At 59.2% G+C, this 22,245-nt stretch overlaps 1 protein-coding gene across 1 annotated transcript in view; it reads left to right on the top strand.

Moving 5' to 3' along the window:
- Nucleotides 1-22,245, top strand: part of FBN3 (fibrillin 3) — a 53,678-nt gene that overhangs the window by 5,081 nt on the left and 26,352 nt on the right. Inside the window, exons 8-36 of the mRNA XM_034997579.1 lie at nucleotides 1,885-2,037; nucleotides 2,146-2,328; nucleotides 2,650-2,793; nucleotides 2,863-2,982; nucleotides 4,069-4,191; nucleotides 4,336-4,611; nucleotides 4,908-4,961; nucleotides 6,388-6,513; nucleotides 6,612-6,737; nucleotides 8,102-8,221; nucleotides 8,348-8,485; nucleotides 8,633-8,683; nucleotides 8,950-9,075; nucleotides 10,654-10,878; nucleotides 11,061-11,186; nucleotides 11,520-11,648; nucleotides 12,691-12,816; nucleotides 13,581-13,706; nucleotides 13,862-13,984; nucleotides 14,130-14,255; nucleotides 15,434-15,559; nucleotides 16,847-16,969; nucleotides 17,160-17,282; nucleotides 17,695-17,820; nucleotides 17,902-18,024; nucleotides 18,791-18,913; nucleotides 19,000-19,161; nucleotides 20,115-20,183; nucleotides 21,235-21,360. Of these exons, the coding sequence (XP_034853470.1) occupies nucleotides 1,885-2,037; nucleotides 2,146-2,328; nucleotides 2,650-2,793; nucleotides 2,863-2,982; nucleotides 4,069-4,191; nucleotides 4,336-4,611; nucleotides 4,908-4,961; nucleotides 6,388-6,513; nucleotides 6,612-6,737; nucleotides 8,102-8,221; nucleotides 8,348-8,485; nucleotides 8,633-8,683; nucleotides 8,950-9,075; nucleotides 10,654-10,878; nucleotides 11,061-11,186; nucleotides 11,520-11,648; nucleotides 12,691-12,816; nucleotides 13,581-13,706; nucleotides 13,862-13,984; nucleotides 14,130-14,255; nucleotides 15,434-15,559; nucleotides 16,847-16,969; nucleotides 17,160-17,282; nucleotides 17,695-17,820; nucleotides 17,902-18,024; nucleotides 18,791-18,913; nucleotides 19,000-19,161; nucleotides 20,115-20,183; nucleotides 21,235-21,360 (3,822 nt within the window). The remainder of the gene's footprint in view (nucleotides 1-1,884; nucleotides 2,038-2,145; nucleotides 2,329-2,649; nucleotides 2,794-2,862; nucleotides 2,983-4,068; nucleotides 4,192-4,335; nucleotides 4,612-4,907; nucleotides 4,962-6,387; nucleotides 6,514-6,611; nucleotides 6,738-8,101; nucleotides 8,222-8,347; nucleotides 8,486-8,632; nucleotides 8,684-8,949; nucleotides 9,076-10,653; nucleotides 10,879-11,060; nucleotides 11,187-11,519; nucleotides 11,649-12,690; nucleotides 12,817-13,580; nucleotides 13,707-13,861; nucleotides 13,985-14,129; nucleotides 14,256-15,433; nucleotides 15,560-16,846; nucleotides 16,970-17,159; nucleotides 17,283-17,694; nucleotides 17,821-17,901; nucleotides 18,025-18,790; nucleotides 18,914-18,999; nucleotides 19,162-20,114; nucleotides 20,184-21,234; nucleotides 21,361-22,245) is intronic.

Here is a 22,245-nt window from a genome sequence, read left to right as displayed (position 1 = left end):
GGAAGCAAGTCCCCCCTTATTCCAGGGGACCTCTGGGCAAGTCCCCTGGAATAAGGGTCCCCTCCCGGCTACGAAACAGTGGAGCCTAGATTTGAACCAAGGTCAGGTTGCCCCTGAACATGGGCTTGGGATGCAATCCTGGGTTCCAGCTGCTCCCTGAGCTGCTCACAAACTCTGTGACCTTGGCCAAGTGTCTTAACCTCTCTGTGCCCCAACTTCCTCATCTGTAAGGTGGGGATCATGGCAACACCTACCTCTTGGAGTCGTGGAGAGGATTAAATACAATTTTGGAATGATATGCCGGGGGCTGGATGTAGCTGATACTCAACACCCGTTCACAAAGACAAGAGAACGGTGCAGTTGGGGCACCGTGCAGGGCCTGATCACAGCTGGTGCTTTCTAAGCAAAGGCAGCATCATTTCTGTTAAAGTTCTTACATTCTGTCTCTGTCTTCCCTACTTGAGAGGCAGCTGCTTGGTCAGATGCCCTGGGGTTCGGGTATCGGCGTTCCTGTTCCCTCTCCCTCTTTAGTAGCTGTGTGACCTTGAATGAATCTGTTGACCTCCCCTCATCTGGGCAGGCCTTGCCCCTGTCAAGGGCCTGGGGTGGTGCTGGGAGTACAGAGCCCCAACTCCCACACGTGCGCCTGGGGGTCCCCATGGGTTGGGGCAGGGGAGGTAGAAACGTTTGTGTGTTGGGGCACCTGGGTGGCTCGGTTGAGCGTCCTACTCTTGATTTCGACTTGGGTGGTGGTCTCAGGGTTGTGAGATCAAACCCCCCCCCCCCCAGCAGGCTCCCTGCTGAGTTGTGTTAGCATACTTGGGATTCTCTCTCTCCCTCTGTCCCTCCCCCTGCTTGTGCGCGTGCTGGTGGTCTCTCTCTCTCTTTCAAAAAAAGAGAAATATTTTCGTGTTTTCTCAGCCTGGGGCAGGGCAGGGCAGGGGCTGCTGTCAGGGGCCCTCCCAGCTGGTGGAAGAGGTTTCACTGTGGGCCGCAGGCCAAGATTTGTGCATTTAAAAAAAAATTTTTTTTTTAAATTTATTTATTCATGAAAGTCAGAGAGAGAGAGAGAGGCAGAGGCAGAGGGAGAGAAGCAGGCTCCCCGCCTAGCAGGGAGCCCGATGCGGGACTCGATCCCAGGACCCTGGGATCATGACCTGAGCCGAAGGCAGACGCTTAACCATCTGAGCCACCCAGGTGCCCCGATTTGTGCGTTTTTAAGCTAAAAATACACTCTTTGAGCCTGAGAGATCTCATCACTGCATAAAGCTGTTAGACTCCAGAGCAGAGTGGGATGGGGAAGGGTGTCCATGGTTCTCCTGGCTGGGGAGCCTCTGTCTCAGTTCCCCCGGGGCTGTAGTCATCAATCCAGCAGTCTGCTCCTTGGGCCCCTCCTCAAATTCATAGCATCGTAGGTTTCCCCAAATGCCCAGGGCTGGCAGGTGGGGGCACAAAGACACAGATCCTGGTGTCCTCGCTTGAGCGTCCAGCCTGACCTCCCACCAGGGCAACCCCCCAAACCAAGGGGTTCCTCAGCGTGGTTGAATGCCCGGAGTGACAGGGAGCTTACTACCAATGTCCGCTGTAAGAGTTGGAAGGCTTTTGCTTGGAATGAGCCCAAATCCATCTTCCTGGGATAATTTGGAAATCTTCATAATAAGATTCTCATTCAGTGAGAATCGGCCATGTGCCCGATACGGTGTGCTTCACTTTTTTATCTTGGCGACATTCTTCCGAGGGGAGGTGAATGCTCTGAGCACGCCCATTCCAGGGATGGGGAAACCGAGGCACAGGGTGGCAAGGAGTCATGTCCTGCCGGCAGTGTTGGTGGAGCTGGGATTTGAACCCAGGTCTGGTAACTGATCCGACCCCTCCCCATCGCAGACCACCGGGCCGGCACCTGCTTCTCTGTACTGATCGTGGGCCGCTGTGCTGGAGACCTTGCTGGCCATTATACTCAGAGACGGTGCTGCTGTGACAGGGGCAGGTGCTGGGCACCTGGCCCAGCCCCTGAGCCGTGTCCTCTGCGGGGCTCTGGTGAGTGGCCTGAGGTTGTCCCCCCCTCCTCTGCCCCCAGAGCTCCCTGCAGAGGAGGGGCCCTGGGGCATGACAGAGGGCCTGGCCTCAAACCCTGCTTCTTTGCAGATGAGTTCCAGCGACTGTGTGTGCAGGGGCTCCCGCTGCTGCCCTCCTACCCTGGCCCCTTCCCTGGTCTCCCTGGCTTTGGGTCCAACGGTGTGGGTCCTGGCCTTGGGCCGGCGCGGCACAGCCCCCATGGCTCCAGTGGGCGTGGCGTTCCCAGCCTGGGCCTTGGCAATGCCCACATTGGTGAGGCCTGGGACTTGGGAGGAGGGATCCAAGACTTGGGGGAGGGGGTCCAGGCCTCAGAGGGAGGGTCAGGGCTTTGGGGAGTGGGGGTCTTGGCCTGGGCAGTAGAGAGGAAAGACAGTGGTCTGGGGGTGGGGCTAGATTTGGGATCTGGGTCTCAAAGTCAGGGTTTGGGCCTTGGGTAGGGGTATCAGCCAGTGTGCGGGTCTGCAGTTAGGGCACCACGCCAGGCCGACGTGCGCAGGGTTCCAGCCTCAGAGTGGGAGTCCCAGCCCAGAGGAAAGGCCTCCGCTCAGGTGCACCTATTGACCCCGCCCTCAGGCACAGCCACCTTGAACCAGACCATCGACATCTGCCGACACTTCACCAATCTGTGTCTCAACGGCCGCTGCCTGCCCACCCCCTCTAGCTACCGCTGCGAGTGTAACGCGGGCTACACGCAGGACGTTCGAGGGGAGTGCATCGGTGAGTTGGGGCTGGGTGGGCGGGGCCTACCTGCCGGGTGGGCGGGGGCTCAGGGTCCTCTGCCCGCAGACGTGGACGAATGCGCCAGCAGCCCCTGCCACCACGGCCGCTGCGTCAACACGGAGGGCAGCTTCTGGTGTGTCTGCAACGCGGGCTTCGAGCTGGGCCCCGGTGGCAAGAACTGTGTGGGTGAGTTGGGGACGGGCAGGCGGGTGGGGGGCCTGGGGGCTCCGGGGGCTCCCGCGAGGGCCACCGTGCCCGTCTCCTCTGCCGCGTCACCCACGCTCTCCCGAAGATGGAGCCGCTGCTCGCCCTGCTGAACCCACCCAACCTGCCCGAGGTCCTTCTTGCGCTTTGTTGCCCCGACTCCTTCATTCCCTCCCTCCCTCCGGAGTTCATTCCATGAATCCCAGCAAGGGCTGTCTGACCCCGGACCGAAGCACGTCCTCGGACCTGTTGCGTGGCAGCGAGTCTAGCTGAGAGTGTGGGATTGGGACCTTGGGGGGGTGCCGGCCTCTGGCTCCCGGGGGGGTTCCGGGTCTTCCGCAGGGCAGCGTGTGTTGGCGCCTCGCCCCTGTTGGTGGCCAAGTGACGTGCCCATGTGTGGGTGGAGGGCCACATCTTGTTTCTTCACTCCTCAGCGATGGACATCTGGGCTGTTTCCACTTTTCGCAACTATGGAAAAAAATACTGCCGTGGACATTCATGTACAGATTCTTGTGGGCATCTTTCATTCATTCATTTCTTTTTCCTTTTCTGGTGCAGTCCTTTTTGTGCAAAAGTGATACTTTCGTACTTGTTTCTGCACCTACCACTTCCTTTCAATTAGACTATGTTCTCGTCAGCTGTTTTCCCATTTTCTTTGTTTTAAATTGAGGTGAGACTCACACCAGATAAATTTAATCATTTAGAAGCGAACATTTCAGCGGCGTTTGGTATACGCCCAGTGCCGTGCAACCACCATCTCATTCATTTAACTTTGAACAAATATTTATGGAGCACTTACCTGTGCCAGGAGGAAGATGCAGACTGAGCAGGCAGCCCTGTCGTGCCCCAGGGGAGCTCACGTTCCAGCAGACAGACTGATATCCAGGCAGACAGAATCACAGACAAGCCATGCGCTGCCCGGTCGGGCCCCCGGCCCCTGGGTGGGGTCCTGGGCGCTCAGCCCTTGCTCTGCTGCGCTGCATATAAGCGAGCGGGAGGGGCTGGTCTGTAGGCAGGGCTGGGCCAGCGAGGGGCCGGGATGGGATCCCACCTCCCCGGTGTCTCTAGATCACAACGAGTGTGCCACCACCACCATGTGCGCCAATGGAGTGTGCATCAATGAGGACGGCAGCTTCACGTGTCTCTGCAAATCCGGCTTCCTGCTGGCACCCGGTGGCCGCTACTGCGTGGGTGAGGCCAAGGGCTGGATAGGATGGGCTGGGATGGAAGTGATGGTGATGGGCAGGGAGGGGAGAGGCTGGGGGAGGAGCAGGTGGGGGTGGGCGGGCACTGGGACCTGTTGCAGAGCCCCCTGTGGCCCCCCCACCCCCATAGACATCGATGAGTGCCAGACTCCGGGCATCTGCATGAACGGCCACTGCACCAACACCGAGGGCTCTTTTCGCTGCCACTGCCTGGGGGGGCTGGCCGTGGGCGCGGACGGCCGCGTGTGCGTGGACACCCATGTGCGCACCACCTGCTATGGAGCCCTGGAGCAGGGCTCCTGCGCCCGCCCCTTCCCTGGTGCGGTCACCAAATCCGAGTGCTGCTGCGCTAGCCCAGACCACGGATTTGGGGAGCCCTGCCAGCCGTGTCCCGCCAAGAACTCTGGTGAGCGTCCTGCTGCCTGACCCTGCCTGCCTTTTTCGTCCCTGTACACCTTCCAGTTCATCACCCTGGGGGTGGGAAGGGACAGAGGTCTTGGCCCCCATGGGTTTGTGGGGGGCATCTCGCCGCTGGTGACTCTCCCCAAGAAGAGACCACAGAAAATTGCTCTCTCCATGGGGGGAGGCATCTTGGTCCCAGACTCTTGCACAACACCAAGGGGCCACGTCCTTGGGAGTGGCTGAGGCTCAGCAATGACCACTGACCCCTCTTTTCCCTGTCCCTGCTCCCCCCACCCCCAGCCGAGTTCCAGGTTCTGTGCAGTAGCGGTCTGGGCATCACCACCGACGGTAGAGGTGCGTGGCAGCGGGGGTCAGGAGAGGGCTGGGGGGCACTGTGTCAGTTCACTGCGGCTGCTGTAGCCAAGTACCACAGGCTGGGGGCTTCAGCAACAGAAATGTATTCTCCCGCAGCTCTGGAGGCTCAAAGTCTGAGATCAAGGTATAGGCAGGGTTGGTTCCTTCTGAAGCCAGGAGGAGCCCCTCCGTGCTTCTCTTCCAGTTTCCTGTGGTCAATGACAATCTTCGGTGTTCCTTGGCTTGTAGAAGTATCCCCCCAATTTCTGCCTCCATCTTTACATGGGGCTCTCCCTGTATGTATGTCCAAATTTCCCCCTTTCATAAGTAGACAACCATCATATTGGAATGGATTGGGAGTCTACCCTCATGACCTCGTTTTCATGGGATTACCTCTGTAGAGACCCAGTCTCCACATGAGGCCAGGTGCTGAGGTCCTGGGGGTTAGGACTTTAACATATGAATGTGGGGAGGACACAATTCAACCCATAGAGCTGGAGATGGTGGATGTGTGAAGCCGTGCTTTTTCCCACTCCTCATTTCCCTCCTGAGCTGTGTTTTTGGCCCCACTCATTCTGCAACCTCTGCAATTCTTCCAGTCCCCCCCACAACTGGACAGTCCCTCCCCTGGGATCCCTGGCTGATCTCCTGTGGCCAGCAGGTCTCAGCCCCAAGTGCCTGATCTGTAGAGTTGAAACTTGCAAGGGAAGGAAATTCCCCAGGTGTGTGTCTCCTCATCTGTTGGCTCAACACACACACAAACAAAAGGACGTAGGTTACCGTTGATTTCCCACTGACTGCTGGGCCATCAGGGGAGGACAGATGTCCGGACCACCATGCCCTCATCCAGTTAAAGTCACAGGTCCTGGAGCCAGATGCCTGGGTTCCAATCCTGGCCCTTCTATTGACCGATTGAATAACCTGGGGCAAGTTACTCGCCCTCTCTGCTTCGGTTTCCTTGTCTGTGAAGTGGGGATAGTAATAGGACCTGTTTCAGGGGTGTTATGTGGGTCAGATGAGTTCATATGCACCAAATAGTAAGCACTCTGTAATGTTAGCAGGTAGGATTGCTTTTATTTTTATTATGTTGCTGCTGTACAAATTTTCATTCCATGGGTTCCAAACTGAGGACCGTCCCGCCCCCCGCCGCACCCCCCTCCCCCCGCCCCCGTACATTTGGCAATGTCTGGAGAAATACTGGGAACGGTACCATTGGCATTGGATGGGTAGAGGCCAGGGAGGCTGGTCAGCGTCCTACAGTGCACAGGACGGAGCCCACAGCAAAGAATGGCCCCAAAGGTCCACAGCGCCGGGAAACTGCGGGTTTAGAGGGAAATGGGGTCCGGCTCTGGTCCCAGTTTGGGGGGGGCTGGTTTCTGGAGACTCTTGTGAGCCCGGCAGCTGCTCCGCCCTCTTCCTGCCGCAGACATCAACGAGTGCGCCCTGGACCCCGACGTCTGCACCCACGGCGCGTGTGAGAACCTGCGCGGCAGCTACCGCTGCGTGTGCAGCCCGGGCTACGAGGCGGGCGCGGCCGGCAAGGAGTGCGTGGGTGAGCGCGCCCCGCGGGACGCGGGCAGGGGCGGGGCCGCCCCCCCCCCCCCCCCCCCCGCACACCCCTCACCGCGCTCTCCCACCCCCGCCTTGTAGACGTGGACGAGTGCGCTCGCAACAGCCTCCTGTGTGGCAACGGCTGGTGCCGGAACAGCCCCGGCAGCTACAGCTGCTCCTGCGCCCAGGGTTTCGGCTTCCGCCAGGACACGGAGACCTGCGAAGGTACCGGCTCCCGGCGCGCTGCCCGCGGCGCACGCGCACACAGACACCCGTGCGGTGTGTACCACGCAGGCGCACACGCGTTCCAGCGCTTACGCTGCACCCTGTGTACGCGCATGCGCTCTCAGACACGTGCATGCTGGGCGTGCGCACACAGGCACGCCCCCGGGCGCTCACACCCCCGGGCGCTCACACCCCCTTGCGCACTGCATGTGCTGTGTGCCCACAGGTGTATGTATACTCACACACTTGCACGAGGCTGCGTGTGGTGCGTACACACAGACACATGCTGAAAGATGCATGTCTACTCATTCACACTCACATCCACACCGTCACACTCCCAGGCATAGTCACACTTGGTCTCACACAGTCATACACACGCATGGGTGTGTGCACTCAAACGCCCATACACCCACATTCACACACCCACTTATTGCTACACTTTACCCACTTGTACTCACAGCCACACACAGTCGCACACTTAGGCGTGCATTCAGACATTCACACAATCACACGTGTGTGCATACAACCAGACACTCAGTTACGCGGATTGGTACTGACTCAAAACACAGCTCTACCCACAGTCACACTCGTAGACATGCCTACACAGTCATGCACGCTCTCAAAGAAATGTGTGTGGCCACATTCTCACGCTTTCACACTTAGGCTCACACTCAGATGTGTGTTCACACACCCGTGCCCTTGTGCACGCACACACACGTGTTCAGGCAGGCACACACTTTGCAGCAAGGTACTTGTTCCCCAGCACTCACGCCCCCTTGCTCCCTCTGCATGACTCTACCTCCCCCCGGGGGCCTTTTGACTCCTCTCCCTCCCCTGACTGCCAAAGCTCTCCACCGCACCAGTCACCACACCCACCTCGCCCTACTCCTGAGTAACTTCTGTCCCCCACGTGTCCCTCCCCAGACCCCATTCCATTCAGCCGCTGCATCTACCTGTTCCCCAGTCACATCCAGCCCTTGTCCTCTCTGGGCTTTCCTCCTGCCTCTCACTCTCATCCTCTCGTGTGCCAAGACCCCCTTGAAGGTCTCTGTTCCACACTGTGTCTGTCCCTCCACATCGGTCATGGGTGTGTGCTCACAGGATCCTGCATGTCAGCTCGATTGCATGGGCGTCCAGTGCAACTCAGTGCAAGCACACGTGCGTTGGTATCTGCATGTTCCATTCCTGGGCAGCCTGCCTGCATGCGTGTGCCTTGTCTGGTCAAGGACACGCATGGACATGCATGTGCCTGGTGTGCATCCTATGCCACTGGACCCTGGCAGCCACTGGGGAGGAGGGGGGCCCTGGTCAGCTGGGGCTCCCCCTCCCACAGCTCAGGACCCAGTGGGGGGCTGTTCTTGCAGACATCAACGAGTGCCTGTCCAACCCCTGTGTCAATGGCGCGTGCCGGAACCTGGCTGGTTCCTATGCCTGCGAATGCGCCCCTGGCAGCCGGCTGGGGCCCTCCGGCACCATGTGCCTCGGTGAGAGGGCCCCAAGTCCCATGGAGTAGCAGGGACCCTGCTGCCCAGCCCTGCATCCCACCCTGGGGAAGGCTGGGTCTCTGTGGGTCGGCTGGCGGGTGAACTGGGTCACCCCCTCCCCCGTAGATAGCACCAAGGGCACCTGCTGGCTCAAGGTGCAGGAGGGCCGCTGTGAAGCGAACCTGCGCGGAGCCCCCCTGCGGTCCGAGTGCTGTGCTACCCTGGGCGCTGCCTGGGGGAGCCCCTGCGAACGCTGTGAGCCCGGTAATGCCCTGGGAGCCCCCCCCCCCGCGTGAGCTCTTGGGGACCACCCAGGCATGGCCACCGTGGTTGCCTGGGTGCCTATTGAGAGAACGGGGCTCTGGATGGAGAGAGTGACTCCTGTCCCCACTCTGGTTCTCCCAACCGCAGACCCTGCCTGTGCCCGTGGCTTTGCCCGCATGACGGGGCTCACCTGTGAAGGTAACTCCCTGCCCCTCTGTAGTTCACACCTCCCCCTGAGTTGCACACGGACAGCTGAACGTCGTGGGGGATGCCTGGGCTCCTGAAGTCTTTTGAGACCGAGACAGAGATTCTCCCTCCTCGGTTCCCAGGTCTTCCCCCGAGATTCCCCAGGCCCCGAGGCTGGCTCTGTTCCTTCCCACCTCCCCAAGGACACCCTGGGAGTCCTGAGCCCCCAGGGAAGCAGCTCCAGCCCTTGCCCCTCCTCCTTTTCTGTCCCTGCCCAGATGTGAACGAGTGCGAGGTCTTCCCCGGGGTCTGTCCCAATGGGCACTGCTTCAACACTGCTGGCTCCTTCCGCTGCGTGTGCCCCGACGGCTTGACACTGGACACCACGGGCCGGCTGTGCGTGGGTGAGTCCGTGCGGGGCCCCCTGCCCTCTGTCCCTTGCCCCCACCCCAGTGCCTGGAGACCCCTCCTGGGGACAGAAGGGATTTGGCGAGACCTCCAGGACCCTCTGCTCCCTGCTCATCTCTTGCTGACATGTCTCAAAAGAGGGCCTTGTTTATTTTCGGGGTTCACCTTTTCACTTCCCTGCCCTTTAACGAGGCTCAGCGCGCATGGTAAGATCTTGTGAAATAGCATCTGCAACTTTTATTTATTCTTTCTCGTTACCAAAGAGTATTGACTCAGGGTGGATCTGCTCACCAGGCACCCTTAGCATGCCTGGAATCTCCCTCAGCATCCGGGGCTCAAACGCTCCCTCTGAATGGCTCCCCCTCAGGCTCAGAGATCAGAGATGTTTTCCTCCTCGGTGAGGGTTTCTTGGTCAACATCTTGAAGCAGACATTTCTTGGCCAAAAGCGTATCTCAGGCAGCAGACGGGGCTCTGTCTGCCGTCCAGTTTCCTCCTGCAGTTGGCTAGGAGCCTTCTTGTAGGTTCCTTTTCAACGTTGCTTACCTTCTGAACCAAGTTTTAGGCGTGCAGTGGGTCTCCCACTCCTAGCCCCAAAATGTAACCAAGGAAAGGAAGTAACCGAGTAAAGAGAAAAAAGCCATTGCATCTCAGGCCCCATGTGCCAAAATCAGGGCCAGGTGAACGGGGAGGCTCTGACTGCAGCCCCGTCCTCTCAGATGGGACCATTAGCCCGAACCAGGGCACTGGGTACAGGGGAGGATCTCTGTGTCTGTCACAGGGCTCCCAGAGGTTCTCGAGGTTCTATAACAGGGTCTCATCTTCAAATCGACCCGCCTAAATGTGTGTTCCTTTTGTAAAGAGAGAGAAATTGTCCTAGACCAGCAGTCAGCAAACTTTTACTGCAAAGGGCCAGGGTTAGTATTTTTGGCTTTCGGGCCACACAAATCTCTGTTGCAGCTACTGAGCTCTATCGTGTAACACAAAAACAGCCACAGACAATACGGAAGTAAGGTGATATGGCTGTGTGTCCATAAAACTTTATTTATAAAGACAGGCAGCCACCCCCGGGCTGTAGTCAGTGGCCCCTGTCTTAGACCCTTGTGTCTGGTCTCGAGGGAGGCTTATCTGCTGTCAGGTTGTTCTGAGGGAGTCTTACAGATTAAACACACGGTCTGGAGCCAGATGGCCTGGTGTGAACGCGGCTCTGCCTTTTGCTAACTGTGTGGCCTCGGGCAAGCCACCTAACCCTTCTGTGCCTCGGTTTTCTTGCCTGTAAAATGGACGTGACCATAAGAGGTTCGTCTTGGTGTTATTTTGAAGATTAAATGGGTTGAGGAGCTGAGGACGGCGCCCAGCACATAGCAAGCCCCTTAGCAGGACAAGTTATTGCCATTAAAATGTCACCGCTGGATGACACCGAGGGTCAGCAAAAAGAAGTCACTCCCCCTGCACTCTTCCTACTGGGGAGGGCTTGTCAGACAGATGCTGCTGAGGAAGACTGAATTGCCTACGTGGCAGCAGGCGCGGCATGGCCGGGGTCAGGGGGAAACCAGGTGCCTGTCCCTCTGTGTAGACATGCGCCTGGAGCCGTGTTTCCTGCGTTGGGACGAGGACGAGTGTGGGGTCGCCCTGCCCGGCAAGTACCAGATGGACATCTGTTGCTGCTCCGTGGGGGCCGCCTGGGGGGCTGCGTGCGAGGCGTGCCCAGAGCGCACGTCCCCGGCGTTTGCCAGCCTGTGTCCCCGGGGGCCGGGCTTCGCCAGCTGGGACTTGCTGTCAGGCCAGCCCTTCTATAGAGGTGTGTGGGGGCACTGGGAGCCCGCAGGGCGGGGAGAGGGCACAGCAGAAGCGCAGGCCTGGAGGTGGGAAGTGCGCTGGGGAGAGCGCAGAGTGTCTGCAGGGAGAGCCGTGACGTCTCGGGAGCAAACCCAGGGACACTGGAGGTGTTTGGCCGGCCACACGTTATGCTCCTGACCGCAGATGTGAATGAGTGCAAGGCGTTCCCCGGCCTCTGCGTGCACGGCACCTGCAGGAACACCGTGGGCAGCTTCCACTGCTCCTGTGCGGGGGGCTTCGCCCTGGATGCTCAGGGGAGGAACTGCACAGGTACGGACCCACCTCGGCCTCCGGGGGGGGGGGACGCCTGTGGGAATGGGGGCTTCAAAGCACATGTGGAGTCAAGACCCCTCTTCTTTGGGCACCTCTTGTCCTGCCTGCTAGCCAGCGGTGTGCCCCAGGGCAGGCTGCCCTCTCTGGCCCTTAGGGACCCCAGTAGAAGGAGGGGCTGGCAGAGGGGACCTCCAGGGAGGAAATTCCCTGCTGTTGGCTGGTGTGTGCCGCCCCGCTCCCCGCCCAGGGCTCATTCCGGTAGCTCAGGCTCCCACGCAGCCCCCGCTGTCTACAGCCGTGGAGGCCGGGCCCCTGCCCCTCTCTCCGCAGACATTGACGAGTGCCACATCTCCCCTGACCTCTGCGGCCAGGGCACCTGTGTCAACACGCCGGGCAGCTTTGAGTGCGAGTGTTTCCGTGGCTATGACAGTGACTTCATGCTGATGAAGAACTGCGTGGGTAGGTGGCCGCGGGACCGTCGTGCAGGGTGGCCCTGGGCAGGGCGATGCCTGGCGGGTGTTGGGGCTGAGGGGAGGGGTGGTGGGGACGTTGTGTGATGGATGAGGTGGGAAGGACAGGTGTGGGGAGAAGCTGAGACCCAGCCGAGACCCAGCGAATCTGGGTGCTGCGCGGTGGCCTCCCCAAAGGCAGCCGACCAGCGGGTCTGTCACGCAGAATTGAGGCCTAGGGACCGAGCTCTGGGTGAGTTCTCCCAGGGCAGGTGTCGTGTGAGAAGAGGAGAAGGGCCCTAGAGAGAGGAGCGCTCTTCCCTCCTTCCTTCCTTCCTTCCTTCCTTCCTTCCTTCCTTCCTTCCCTTTTTTATTCATTCAGTGAACATTTTATGAACCACCAAGAGGTCAGTAGCAGACAGCCAGTTTCTCAGAGCTCATGACCTGATGGGGAGACACCTGTTAATAAAATGAATTCCCAGAGACATGCAAAACAGCCACTGTGAGAAGCGCCTGAGAGGGCCACGTGGTGGGGTGGGGTGTGGTTGCCAGGGATGTCCTGTTCTGGGGGGCTTGGCGTTGTGGCTGAGAGAGTGGGACTGAATGTGGTGAAGAGGGGTTGGAATATCAGCCTGAAGGGAGAACAGCAGGTGCAAAGGCCCTGGGGTGGGCCAGAGGGGTGGAAAGAGGTACACGAGACTGGAGCTTGAGGAGGGTGGTGCGACAGCCTGCTCCCCACACCGGTGCCTGGAGACTGGACCTTGCCTTCCCCCTGTGTCCTACAGGGTGGCTTCTCAGGGGCTCCTTCAGTAACTCCAGGACCGTCAGCCTCGTGGCCCTGACCCTCCTGAGAATCCCAGCTTCCTTCTTGGGCTGACTTGTCCCTGCTCCTCAGCTCAGTCTCTGCTGGGTCAACTGAGCCCCAAGCCTCCAGGCTCTCCTGGGCAGCGCCAGGGTGACGGGGCCGGGGACTGCAGGGAGAAGCTTCCACAAGCCACAGCACACCGGCCCCGCCCGCGTCTTCACAGCTGCTCTCTCTTCCACATGCCCAGACGTGGACGAGTGTGTGCGGGACCCGCTGCTGTGCCGGGGAGGTACCTGCACCAACACAGAGGGGAGTTACACGTGTCAGTGCCCCCCTGGACATGCGCAGACGGCCCAGGGCACCGCCTGTGAGGGTGAGCGTGCCGCCTGCGTTGGTGCCGTGCGTGTAGTAGTGCAAATGTGTGTCTGTGCACGTCTGACGAGGTACCTGCATGTGAGTGTGCGCGCGTGTGTCAGTGTACGTCGGTGCGTGTGCGAGGTTGCACGCACAAGACCAGAGAGCATGCGTGTGTCAGGGTGTAGGTGTGTATCTGTGCCTACACAAGAGTGAGTGTGTGAGTGGGTGTGTGGGAGTCCACATGAGCTTGCGAGAGAGAGCGTGCGTGTCTAAGCGTGCATGTGTATTTGCTCGCGGGTGAGGGTGTTTGCAGGTGCAGGGGTCCGAGGGTGTGTTTGTGTGTGGGTCTGTGTGTGTGCCTCTGGGTGTGTGTTCACACAAAGGCAAGTATGGGTGAGAGGTGTGTTTGTGAGTCCGTATGAGTGCACGTGGTGTGAATCTGTGTGTGTGTGTCCACTGAGGACGATTGTGTTTGCACGTGAGTGGGTGTGAGGGTGTGTGTGAGCCCACATGAACGTGCACATGGGTGCGTGAGTCTGCGTGTGGATGTGCATCTGCTGAGGGTGAGTGTGTGCATATCGGGTGTGTTTGTGAGTCTTCTGAGCGGGCAAAGGGATGTGAGTGTGTATTTGAGTGTGGGTGTGTGTCTGTCCAGGAAGAGTGTGTCCATGCAAAGATGTGTTTATGCGTGTGTGTCTCGGGGACACGTCGATGGCAGAAGAGTCCCAGTCGGCCATCCGCTCACACCCAGCCCCCACCAGCCACATGCTCCCCCCGCAGATGTCGACGAGTGTTCCCTGAGTGACGGCCTGTGTCCCCACGGCCACTGTGTCAACGTCATTGGGACCTTCCAATGCTCCTGCCACGCTGGCTTCCAGAACACGCCTGACCACCAGGGCTGCATGGGTGAGACCAGGCCCACCTGCCCCACCCAGGGGGGGCCCCCAGCCCCCGCCGGCCACCCCAGCCCCATCACCAGTCCTTCCCCGCCGCCGCCGTCAGCCCCATGCTTGGCCCCACCCCCTGGCCCTGCCCCTCCACCTCTGCCCTGCCTCCCGCAGACATAAACGAATGCCATGCTGGGAATGGTGGCTGTGACGTGCACTGCACGAACACGGAGGGCAGCTACCACTGTGGTTGCGGCCGTGGCTACTCACTGATGCCCGACGGGAGGGCGTGTGCAGGTGTGTGGCATGGGGGAACCGACCGAGCCCGGCCCAGGTGAAGCCAGCCAGACCGGGGACAGGCCACTGACCCTGTGGCAGGGTCTCTGGGGCTCCCCCTCTGTCCCTGCCTGCTTACAGCCCAGCACCCCCCCTGCTCCCCCAGACGTGGATGAGTGTGCGGAGAACCCGGACATCTGCGACGGGGGCCAGTGTGCCAACGTGCCAGGGGACCACCACTGCTTATGCTATGACGGCTTCATGGCCACGCTGGACGGGAGGACGTGTGTTGGTGAGGAGCCGGTACTGGAGGGTGCAGGAGACAGCATCTGGGCTCACGCACAGGGAAGCACATGGGCCAGACAGACACCAGGCCACTTCCCTGTCGCATGCAGGGAGGGGGGACAGGCTTTGCAGCAGGCGCTGGTGCCCTCAGCCGACTGCCACGCGCCAGGGCCTGTGGGGTCTCATTCAGAGCAGCAGATACCCCGAAACTTGCACTTTGAGCACGTCCGCCGACCACTCCCTGTGTACCTGGTACGCACACAGCTTCACACCCCGCTCCCAAGGCTGCATTTTTTTTTTTTTAAGATTTTATTTATTCATTTGAGAGAGAGAGAATGAGAGACAGAGAGCACGAGAGGGAGGAGGGTCAGGGAGAAACAGACTCCCTGCCGAGCAGGGAGCCCGATGCGGGACCCGATCCCGGGACTCCAGGATCATGACCTGAGCCGAAGGCAGTCGCCCAACCAACTGAGCCACCCAGGCGCCCCTCCCAGGGCTGCATTTTAAGATACCTGCACACCGAGGCGCTTTATGCGTAACAGGGTGAGCAAAATGGGAAAGGCGCTCTGAACTGTTTCCTGAGCCCTGCCTGGGGACCTCGGTCTGCTGAGGCCATGGTCACCGTCCCGTCCTGGCTGTGGGGCGTCCCAGGGCCCGGGGAGCAGGTGCCCGCCCCCTCAAGGCAGGGCTAGGGCCCGAGTGGGGAAGTTGCAGGCAGGAGAAGTGTAACTCCCCCCCCCCCCCCGAAGAAGACAAGTCCCACCCAGTGCAGCTTAGGGTCCCTATCGCAGGGAGCCTTAGGAATACTGCAGCACCTCGGATCAAATCAAACCGGGATGCTTTTACTGTTCCATGCCCTTCCTGCAGATCCACGTTGGCATAAAGCCTCGGACAAGGCCTGTAGGAGGAAAACCTGACCAGCTTCACTTAGCTCTGTGTGCTCTAAATGTATTCGGCCACAAAATCCTTTTGGGAACACATGCCCGATATGTACCACAGAACACGCTCTGTCACATGTCGACAGGACCTCCTGGTTGCCCAGTGGTGGAACCAGAGGGAGCTCCCCGATCCTGGAGATGGGCCGGCAGAGCCTCAGCATGGGGGGGGTCCTCATGTGGCAGGGCACTCAGCCACGCTCGCGCACCCCCTCCACCCTCACCTGCTTCCTCTCTCGTCTTCCCACAGACGTGAACGAGTGTGACCTGAGCCCCCACATTTGCCTCCACGGGCACTGTGAGAACACAAAAGGTTCCTTTGTCTGCCACTGCCGCCCGGGTTACATCATCAGGAAGGGGGCCACGGGCTGCTTCGGTGAGCTGGCAGTCGGGGGTCCTGCAGTCTGCCCCACCCCTCGGGGCTGAGCACAGCCAGACCTCATTCTTCCAGATTCCCACGGGTGCGGTCTTGGGTTAAAGCGGGAACCAGACCCGGCCAGGCAACCCCAGGGCTCCCCTTGGCACATAGCTCTGCAGCCCCAGGCATCCCCGGCAGTGTCCCCAAAGAAGCCAACCTGATGACTTTGAGTGATACGGGGGCGAACATTTCAGCAGTTCCGTAGTCATCGGTTTAGGTGCCTAGGGCTGTCAACAAATTTCTCCCAGCCTGGTGGCTCACACACACAGAAGTGTATTCTCTCTCAAGAACGGTTCTGGAGGCCAGAAATCTGCAGTCAGCGTGTGGGCAGGCTTGGCTCCTTCCTGGGGGTCTGGGGGGGTGGATCTGTCCCGTGCCTCTGCCCCCTTCTGGCGGTGGTCGCCAGTCCTCAATGTTTCTCGGCTCATAAATGTGTCACTCCACTCTGTCTCCCTGTTTTCACGTCGGTTCTGTCTGTGCCTGCGTCCGAATTTCCCTCTTATAAGGATGTCAGTCATTGGATTAAGGCCACCCCAGTCCAGGATGACCCCATCCTAACTTGGTTACATTTCCCAGTAGGGTCCGGTTCACAGGTTCCAGGAATTAGGATTTGAACATACCTTTTTGGAGGACACAAAAATACAGTTATGTGGTTATTTGAATGTGTGTTAGAATCCCACGTCACAAAGCAGCATCAAGTCCATGACTTTAGAGACTGTTGTTGATGGAAAATTAGCTTTTAAAATACATTGCAACAGTAACAGCGCAAGTATGTAAAGAAACGTTCAGTAACCAGTAGCTCACGTAGGTGGTGGATGAACGTTGCAGAGATGATAAGGGTGAAGCCGACTTCAGACTTGGCTGAGGATCGGAAACTCTGGTTTAGAAGAAATCCTGCTTTAGAGCAAGGCCATCTGTGTTAGGACGGTTACTCTTAGGGTCTACCCTAAGTCTCTCCAGCTGCAATTTCAGACCACTGCAGAGGGCTGCGGGGAGTCGTGCCTTTTGGGTTTTGGGGTTTTTCTCCTGGGCTCTGGGTGAAGGTGGAAGCTCCTGGAGTGGGGAGGGGGCTCTCTGGGCCAGCCCTCCCCCAGGAGGGTCCTTGCTTCTTCCCTGCTGCTGCACTCTCTCCGCGCTCTGCACCCGAGGCCCTACCTCTACGAGGCCCGGGCCTTGTGGGGGTGCTGTGTCCTCCCTCCCTCTCCTGGTCCTGACCCTCCTGCGACCGGGTTCCTCTCCTCGCAGATGTGGACGAGTGTGAGCTTGGGGGACACAGCTGTGACAGTCACGCTTCCTGCCTCAACGTCCCTGGGAGTTTCAGCTGCAGGTGCCAGCCAGGCTGGGTGGGGGATGGCTTCGCATGTCACGGTGAGTGCCCCAGGGGCAGGCGGTCTGGGCAGAGCAGTGGAGGTAGGTTGGGGGCAGGTGGGGGAGCGGGCGGGGGTGGCCGGGCCCAGGGGTGTCTGTGGGGGCCGGTCAGGGCTGAGATCGGAGGGTCTGCCTCCCTGCAGCCCCCCAATGCACACATTTCGGGGGCTCCGGGCTCCGTGTCGTGCAGACCTGGATGAGTGTGCCTTCCCAGAGCATTGGTGCAGCCTGAGAGCTGACTGTTTGAACGCTCCCGGTTCCTACCGCTGCATCTGCCGCCTCGGCTTCACCGGGGACGGCTTCTCCTGTGAAGGTGAGGGCGGGGGGGGGGGGGCCCGAGAGGGACAGCCATGGGGGCTGGATTCCGAGGGGGTCACAGTGGTCAGTGGGCTTCCCGACTCACCCCGATCCACCGCCCACACCACACGCTGGGGTGCTGGAGAGGATGCGCCTTCAGCCTGTGGGGCCTCAGGCCAGGCCCAGCGTCACTGGGGGCGGTCTTCTGCCCTGGACTCTGGATGCACGGATCCTTTGGGATGTGGGGAGCAGGAACACTGGCTTACTTCCCGGGACCCTCCACCTGGGGCCCGGGTCACCAGGTCCCCTGTCTCCCTGAGTCCCTGGAACCCTGGGTGACCACGAAGGGTTTGATTGGGGCCCCCTGCCCACCCTGCATGAGTCCTGGCCAGCTGGCCCCCAGCCCTCTGCCTCTCGGGGTCCCGCAGACAGGGACGAATGTGCCGAGGACGTGGACCTCTGCGAGAACGGGCAGTGCCTCAATGCCCCCGGCGGGTACCGCTGTGAGTGTGAGATGGGCTTCAGCCCCACGGAGGACCACCGCGCCTGCCGGGGTGAGGCCTGGGGCTGCTGGGCTGGGGGATGCAGCAGGAGCAGGCTGCCGGGCGAGGCGGGCTGACCTGGGGTCCCCACAGATGTGGACGAGTGTGTCCTCGGGAACCTCTGCGTGTTCGGGAGCTGCGAGAACCTGCCCGGAATGTTCCGCTGTGTCTGCAGTGGGGGCTACGAGCTGGACCGCGGTGGGGTCAACTGCACGGGTATGGGGTCAGCCAGGCTGTGGGTGGGGAGGGCGCCGGGCTCCCCGCCTCCCTGCCCTCAGACCTCTTCTCCAATGTCCTGTTCTGGGGGGGCTTATCTGACCCCCCGTCCCTAGCAGCGCCCCCACTGATCCCTGTTCCCATCAACCTGTCATCTCTCATCGCCTGAATAAATGCAGTGAATGAACAAAGGTGTGCTCCCTCCACTACAGTTGTCAAAATGGTCACCTACTTATGTGCCTAAAACAGGGGTCAGCGGACTCTTCCAGTAAGGGACCAGATAGGAAATGTATGGCTTTCTAGCCATACAGTCTCTGTCACAGCTACTCAGGTGCCTTGTAGCCTGGAAGCAGACACAGGCAGTATGTAAATGAGTGGGCGTGGGTGTGTGCCAATAAAACTTTATTTACACAAACAGGCAGGGGGCCGGATTTGGCCCACAGATAAGAGTCTGCCAACCCCTGGTTTGAAAGTATGTTCCAAGTGTCGGCTTTGTACGATAGCTGCGTGGAAGCCAGGACACAGGGAACTTTCAAGGGGCAAACCTCTGTGCCAAGTGGAACAGAGCCGGGAGGAGATGGGGTTGGACTGGGCAGGGCAGCCCCTACAGGCTGCTGTCCCCTCGGGCTTTCTTCCCAGGGGAGGACATGGCCTCGCCCCACAGCCCCACATCCGACATTGAGGGTTTCAGCTTCCCAGGAGGAAGGTGGGAGGGAAGGGGGTCAAGGGAGGGCTCCCTGCTGACGGCACCCCCCCCACTCCGCAGATGTCAATGAGTGCGCAGACCCCGTGAACTGCATCAGTGGCCTGTGTATCAACACCCCCGGAAGCTACCTCTGCAGCTGCCCCCAGGATTTTGAGCTGAACCCCAGCGGCGTGGGCTGTGTGGGTGAGTAAGCCTCGGCTCCCACTGGGGCGCCCGTGGTAGGTGAGCGGGGCATACCACTTGCTAACTGCCCCTTTCTGCCTGTTCAGACACCCGGGTCGGGAACTGCTTCCTGGACACGCATGACCGAGGGGACGGTGGCATTTCCTGCACTGTGGAGATCGGGGTTGGCATCACCCGCGCATCCTGCTGTTGCTCCCTGGGACGGGCCTGGGGCAACCCCTGTGAACCATGCCCGATGGCCAACACCAGTGAGTCCCGCGGTGGGGGGACACAGGCGAGCACGCCCCAGGACTCACGGGGTCGTCTTTGCTACGGGAGGGACCCTGAGAACCAGAGAGGGAGAGGGGCTGCCCTGGGTCACAGAGCACATTCTTGGTAGTTCATCGGCTGTGCCTCTCTCGAGGTCTCTTTCTGCCGTCCCGTCTGGCAAATTCTCTGTGTGTTTCTATTCACTTGCTTCCTCAGTCAGGCAGCAAACACCGAGAGTTCCTCTGTGCGCTGCGCAAGGGGCTGGGGACCCAGAGAAGGATGAACCACAGCCCTACACACTGCCTCACACCCATAAACCGGTGGTCCCTGGGCTGTGGGAGTAGAGCGATTCTAAGGGTTTGCTTGAGGCTCAGTGATGGCCGTGGAGAGGAAGAGGGTAAGGGAAGCCTTCCCAGGACAAGGGGCTTAAATGAGGTTTGGAAGGATGAGCAGGAGTTTTCCAAGTAGAGCAGGGGGAAGGGTGTGCAATGCAGTGGGAATAGCATGTGCAAAGGCCTCAGGTTCACACACCTGTCCACCTATTCAGGTGTGTGTGTGTGTGTGTGTGTGTGTATCTATGATGTCCAGGGTCTTTCTTTCAACGGGGGAAATTTGCAGTCACACTGGTCTGGTTTTAGGTCAGAAGAAATTGCCCCTCTCTACTCCCAGCTACTAGCACCCAGTGCATCTGTTCACGTGTTGAATGTGAACACATTTACACACACATGTGCACGCACACTTGTGCATGCACACTGTCCCCTCCTCCCAGATTGGCCAAGGTCTCTTGGCTCCAAGAGGCTGAGATATAGGGTTTATAGTTGGTGTAGGAGAGGGATGCAGGGCCCCCATCCTGGAGCCCTTTGTAGGGGACCTCAACTCCCCTGCCTCCCCTCCTCGCCTTGCCTAAATGCCCCTCCCCACAGCCCCTCAGAAGAACCTGTTTCCCTTACAGCTGAGTACAGAACCTTGTGCCCCGGGGGCGAGGGCTTCCGGCCAAACCCCATCACTGTCATCCTGGAAGGTGAGTTCCTGGCAGACCATCCACCCACGTACCCACTGATTGACCTTCCTCTCAGCGCCACTTCACCAAAGTGCGGTTGTGGGGGCCCCACATCCTCCTGCCGTGAGGTCAGGCTGTGAGACTAAACTTTCTTAGTGTGTGGTGAATTTTTTGTTTTTTCTTTCACCTACCTTTTCTTCCACCTGTTGGTTTATTGATCCATCCTCCACTCATCCATCTATTCATCCCCCACCCACCCATCTATCCATCCACCCATCCACTCACCCATCCTTCCTTCCCTCCATCCATCCACACACACATAATCCCCCATCCCCCCATCCAGTCGTCTACCCATCCATCCATTCCTCATTCATAAATCTTCCATCCTTTATTCGTTCTTCCCTCCCTCCCTCCCTTCCTGTCTTCCATGCATACATGCATTTATCCATCCACTCACTTATCTGTCCATCCATCTATCCATCCATCCATCCATCCATTCATCCACTCATTCATCTTGTCATTGACCCACTTGCTTATTCATCCACTATTTTTTATATTCATCCATCCATCCATGTAGTCACCTATCCAGTGACCCATCCATCCGTCCATGCATCCATTCTTTTTTTTAAGTAAGCTCTATGCCCAAAGTGGGGCTTGAACTCATGTCCCCGAGATCAAGAGTATTGACTACCAACTGAGCCAGCCAGACGCCCCTCATCCATCCATCCTTTTATATACAGGGGAAGATAAGATTGGAGAGTTCCATCCAGGGGGAACTATGTGATGGTTGGATAGATGGATGGATGGATGGTTTGGATGGATGGGAGGATGGACTAGGAAATGAAGAGAAAGGGGATGAATTCAGGGTGACACTGGCCCAAAAGAGTCTAGGTGCAGCCTCCAAGATAGGCCCTGGCCTGAACCCTCCAGATAGCCAACAGCTCTCAGGTATTCTCGAAGAAACAGCTTGGCTCTCCTCTGGGCCCCCGGAAAGCCCAGGCAGGGTGTCGGTGTCCCCCGAGGCCTCTGCTTAGGCTTAGCTTCCAAGCACGGCTTCCTCGCTTCCTGACAGACATTGATGAGTGCCAGGAGCTGCCTGGGCTGTGTCCGGGGGGCGACTGTGGCAACACGTTCGGCAGCTTCCAGTGTGCATGCCCCCCTGGCTACCACCTCAATGGGGACACCCGCACTTGTGAGGGTGAGTATGCACCCTCCCCCCCACCCCACCTTCCTCCCTAGTGGCACCTCCCTCCTCAGGTGCTGGGGCCTAAAATGCCCTTAGGGGCCAGCTCACCTGCCTTGCTGCAAGTGGGGGGGGGTGGGCATCGGGAGGTGGGGAAGGCTTCCTTGGAATCCCTCTGGCTGCCCTCTGCTCTGCTGCCTCCCTCTGACTTCCTACGTGTGCAGAAATGGCCTGGCTTTGCTATAGCAGCTACGCCTTCCCTCCTTGGGGCAAAAGCTGACCCAGGCCCAGCACTGGGAGTGGGAAGGGATAGACACAGAGGGAGTAGCTACATTGCTCCTTCAAGCAGCGCTTCACCTGCCTCCTTCCCGCTCTCCTTTGTGCATCGTAGTAACGGCCAGCAGGTACCTGGAGTCTGAGACTGTGTGTCACCACTGCACCGAGCATCTTCCGTTGTCATCTGTTCATTCACCGCAACAGCCCCATGAGGGGGATGTTCCTTTTATGATCCCATTTTTCAGATGCAGAAACTAAGGCTCAGGGAGATTAAGTGACTTGTCCAGAGGCACCCCCAGCCATTCTTTAAGACTTTATTTTTATTTATTTGACAGAGAGAGACACAGCGAGAGAGGGAACACAAGCAGGGGGAGTGGGAGAGGGAGAAGCAGGCTTCCCGTGGAGCGGGGAGCCCGATGCAGGGCTCGATCCCAGGACCCTGGGATCATGACCTGAGCCAAAGGCAGATGCTTAAGGACTGAGCCACCCAGGCGCCCCAACCCAGCCATTCTGGTCCTTGAGTCTGAGCTCTTCCAATGCAGTATCCAAGTCCGTGAGTCCATCCATCCATCCATCTATCCATCCATCCATCCATCCATCCATCCATCCATCCATCCATCCATC

Source organism: Mirounga leonina, unplaced genomic scaffold, assembly GCF_011800145.1.
Source record: "Mirounga leonina isolate KUSES-001 unplaced genomic scaffold, KU_Mleo_1.0 Mir_94, whole genome shotgun sequence".
Lineage (NCBI taxonomy): Eukaryota > Metazoa > Chordata > Mammalia > Carnivora > Phocidae > Mirounga > Mirounga leonina.
Note: the sequence above shows the minus strand (reverse complement) of the source record. Positions and strands in the feature narration are given on the sequence as shown.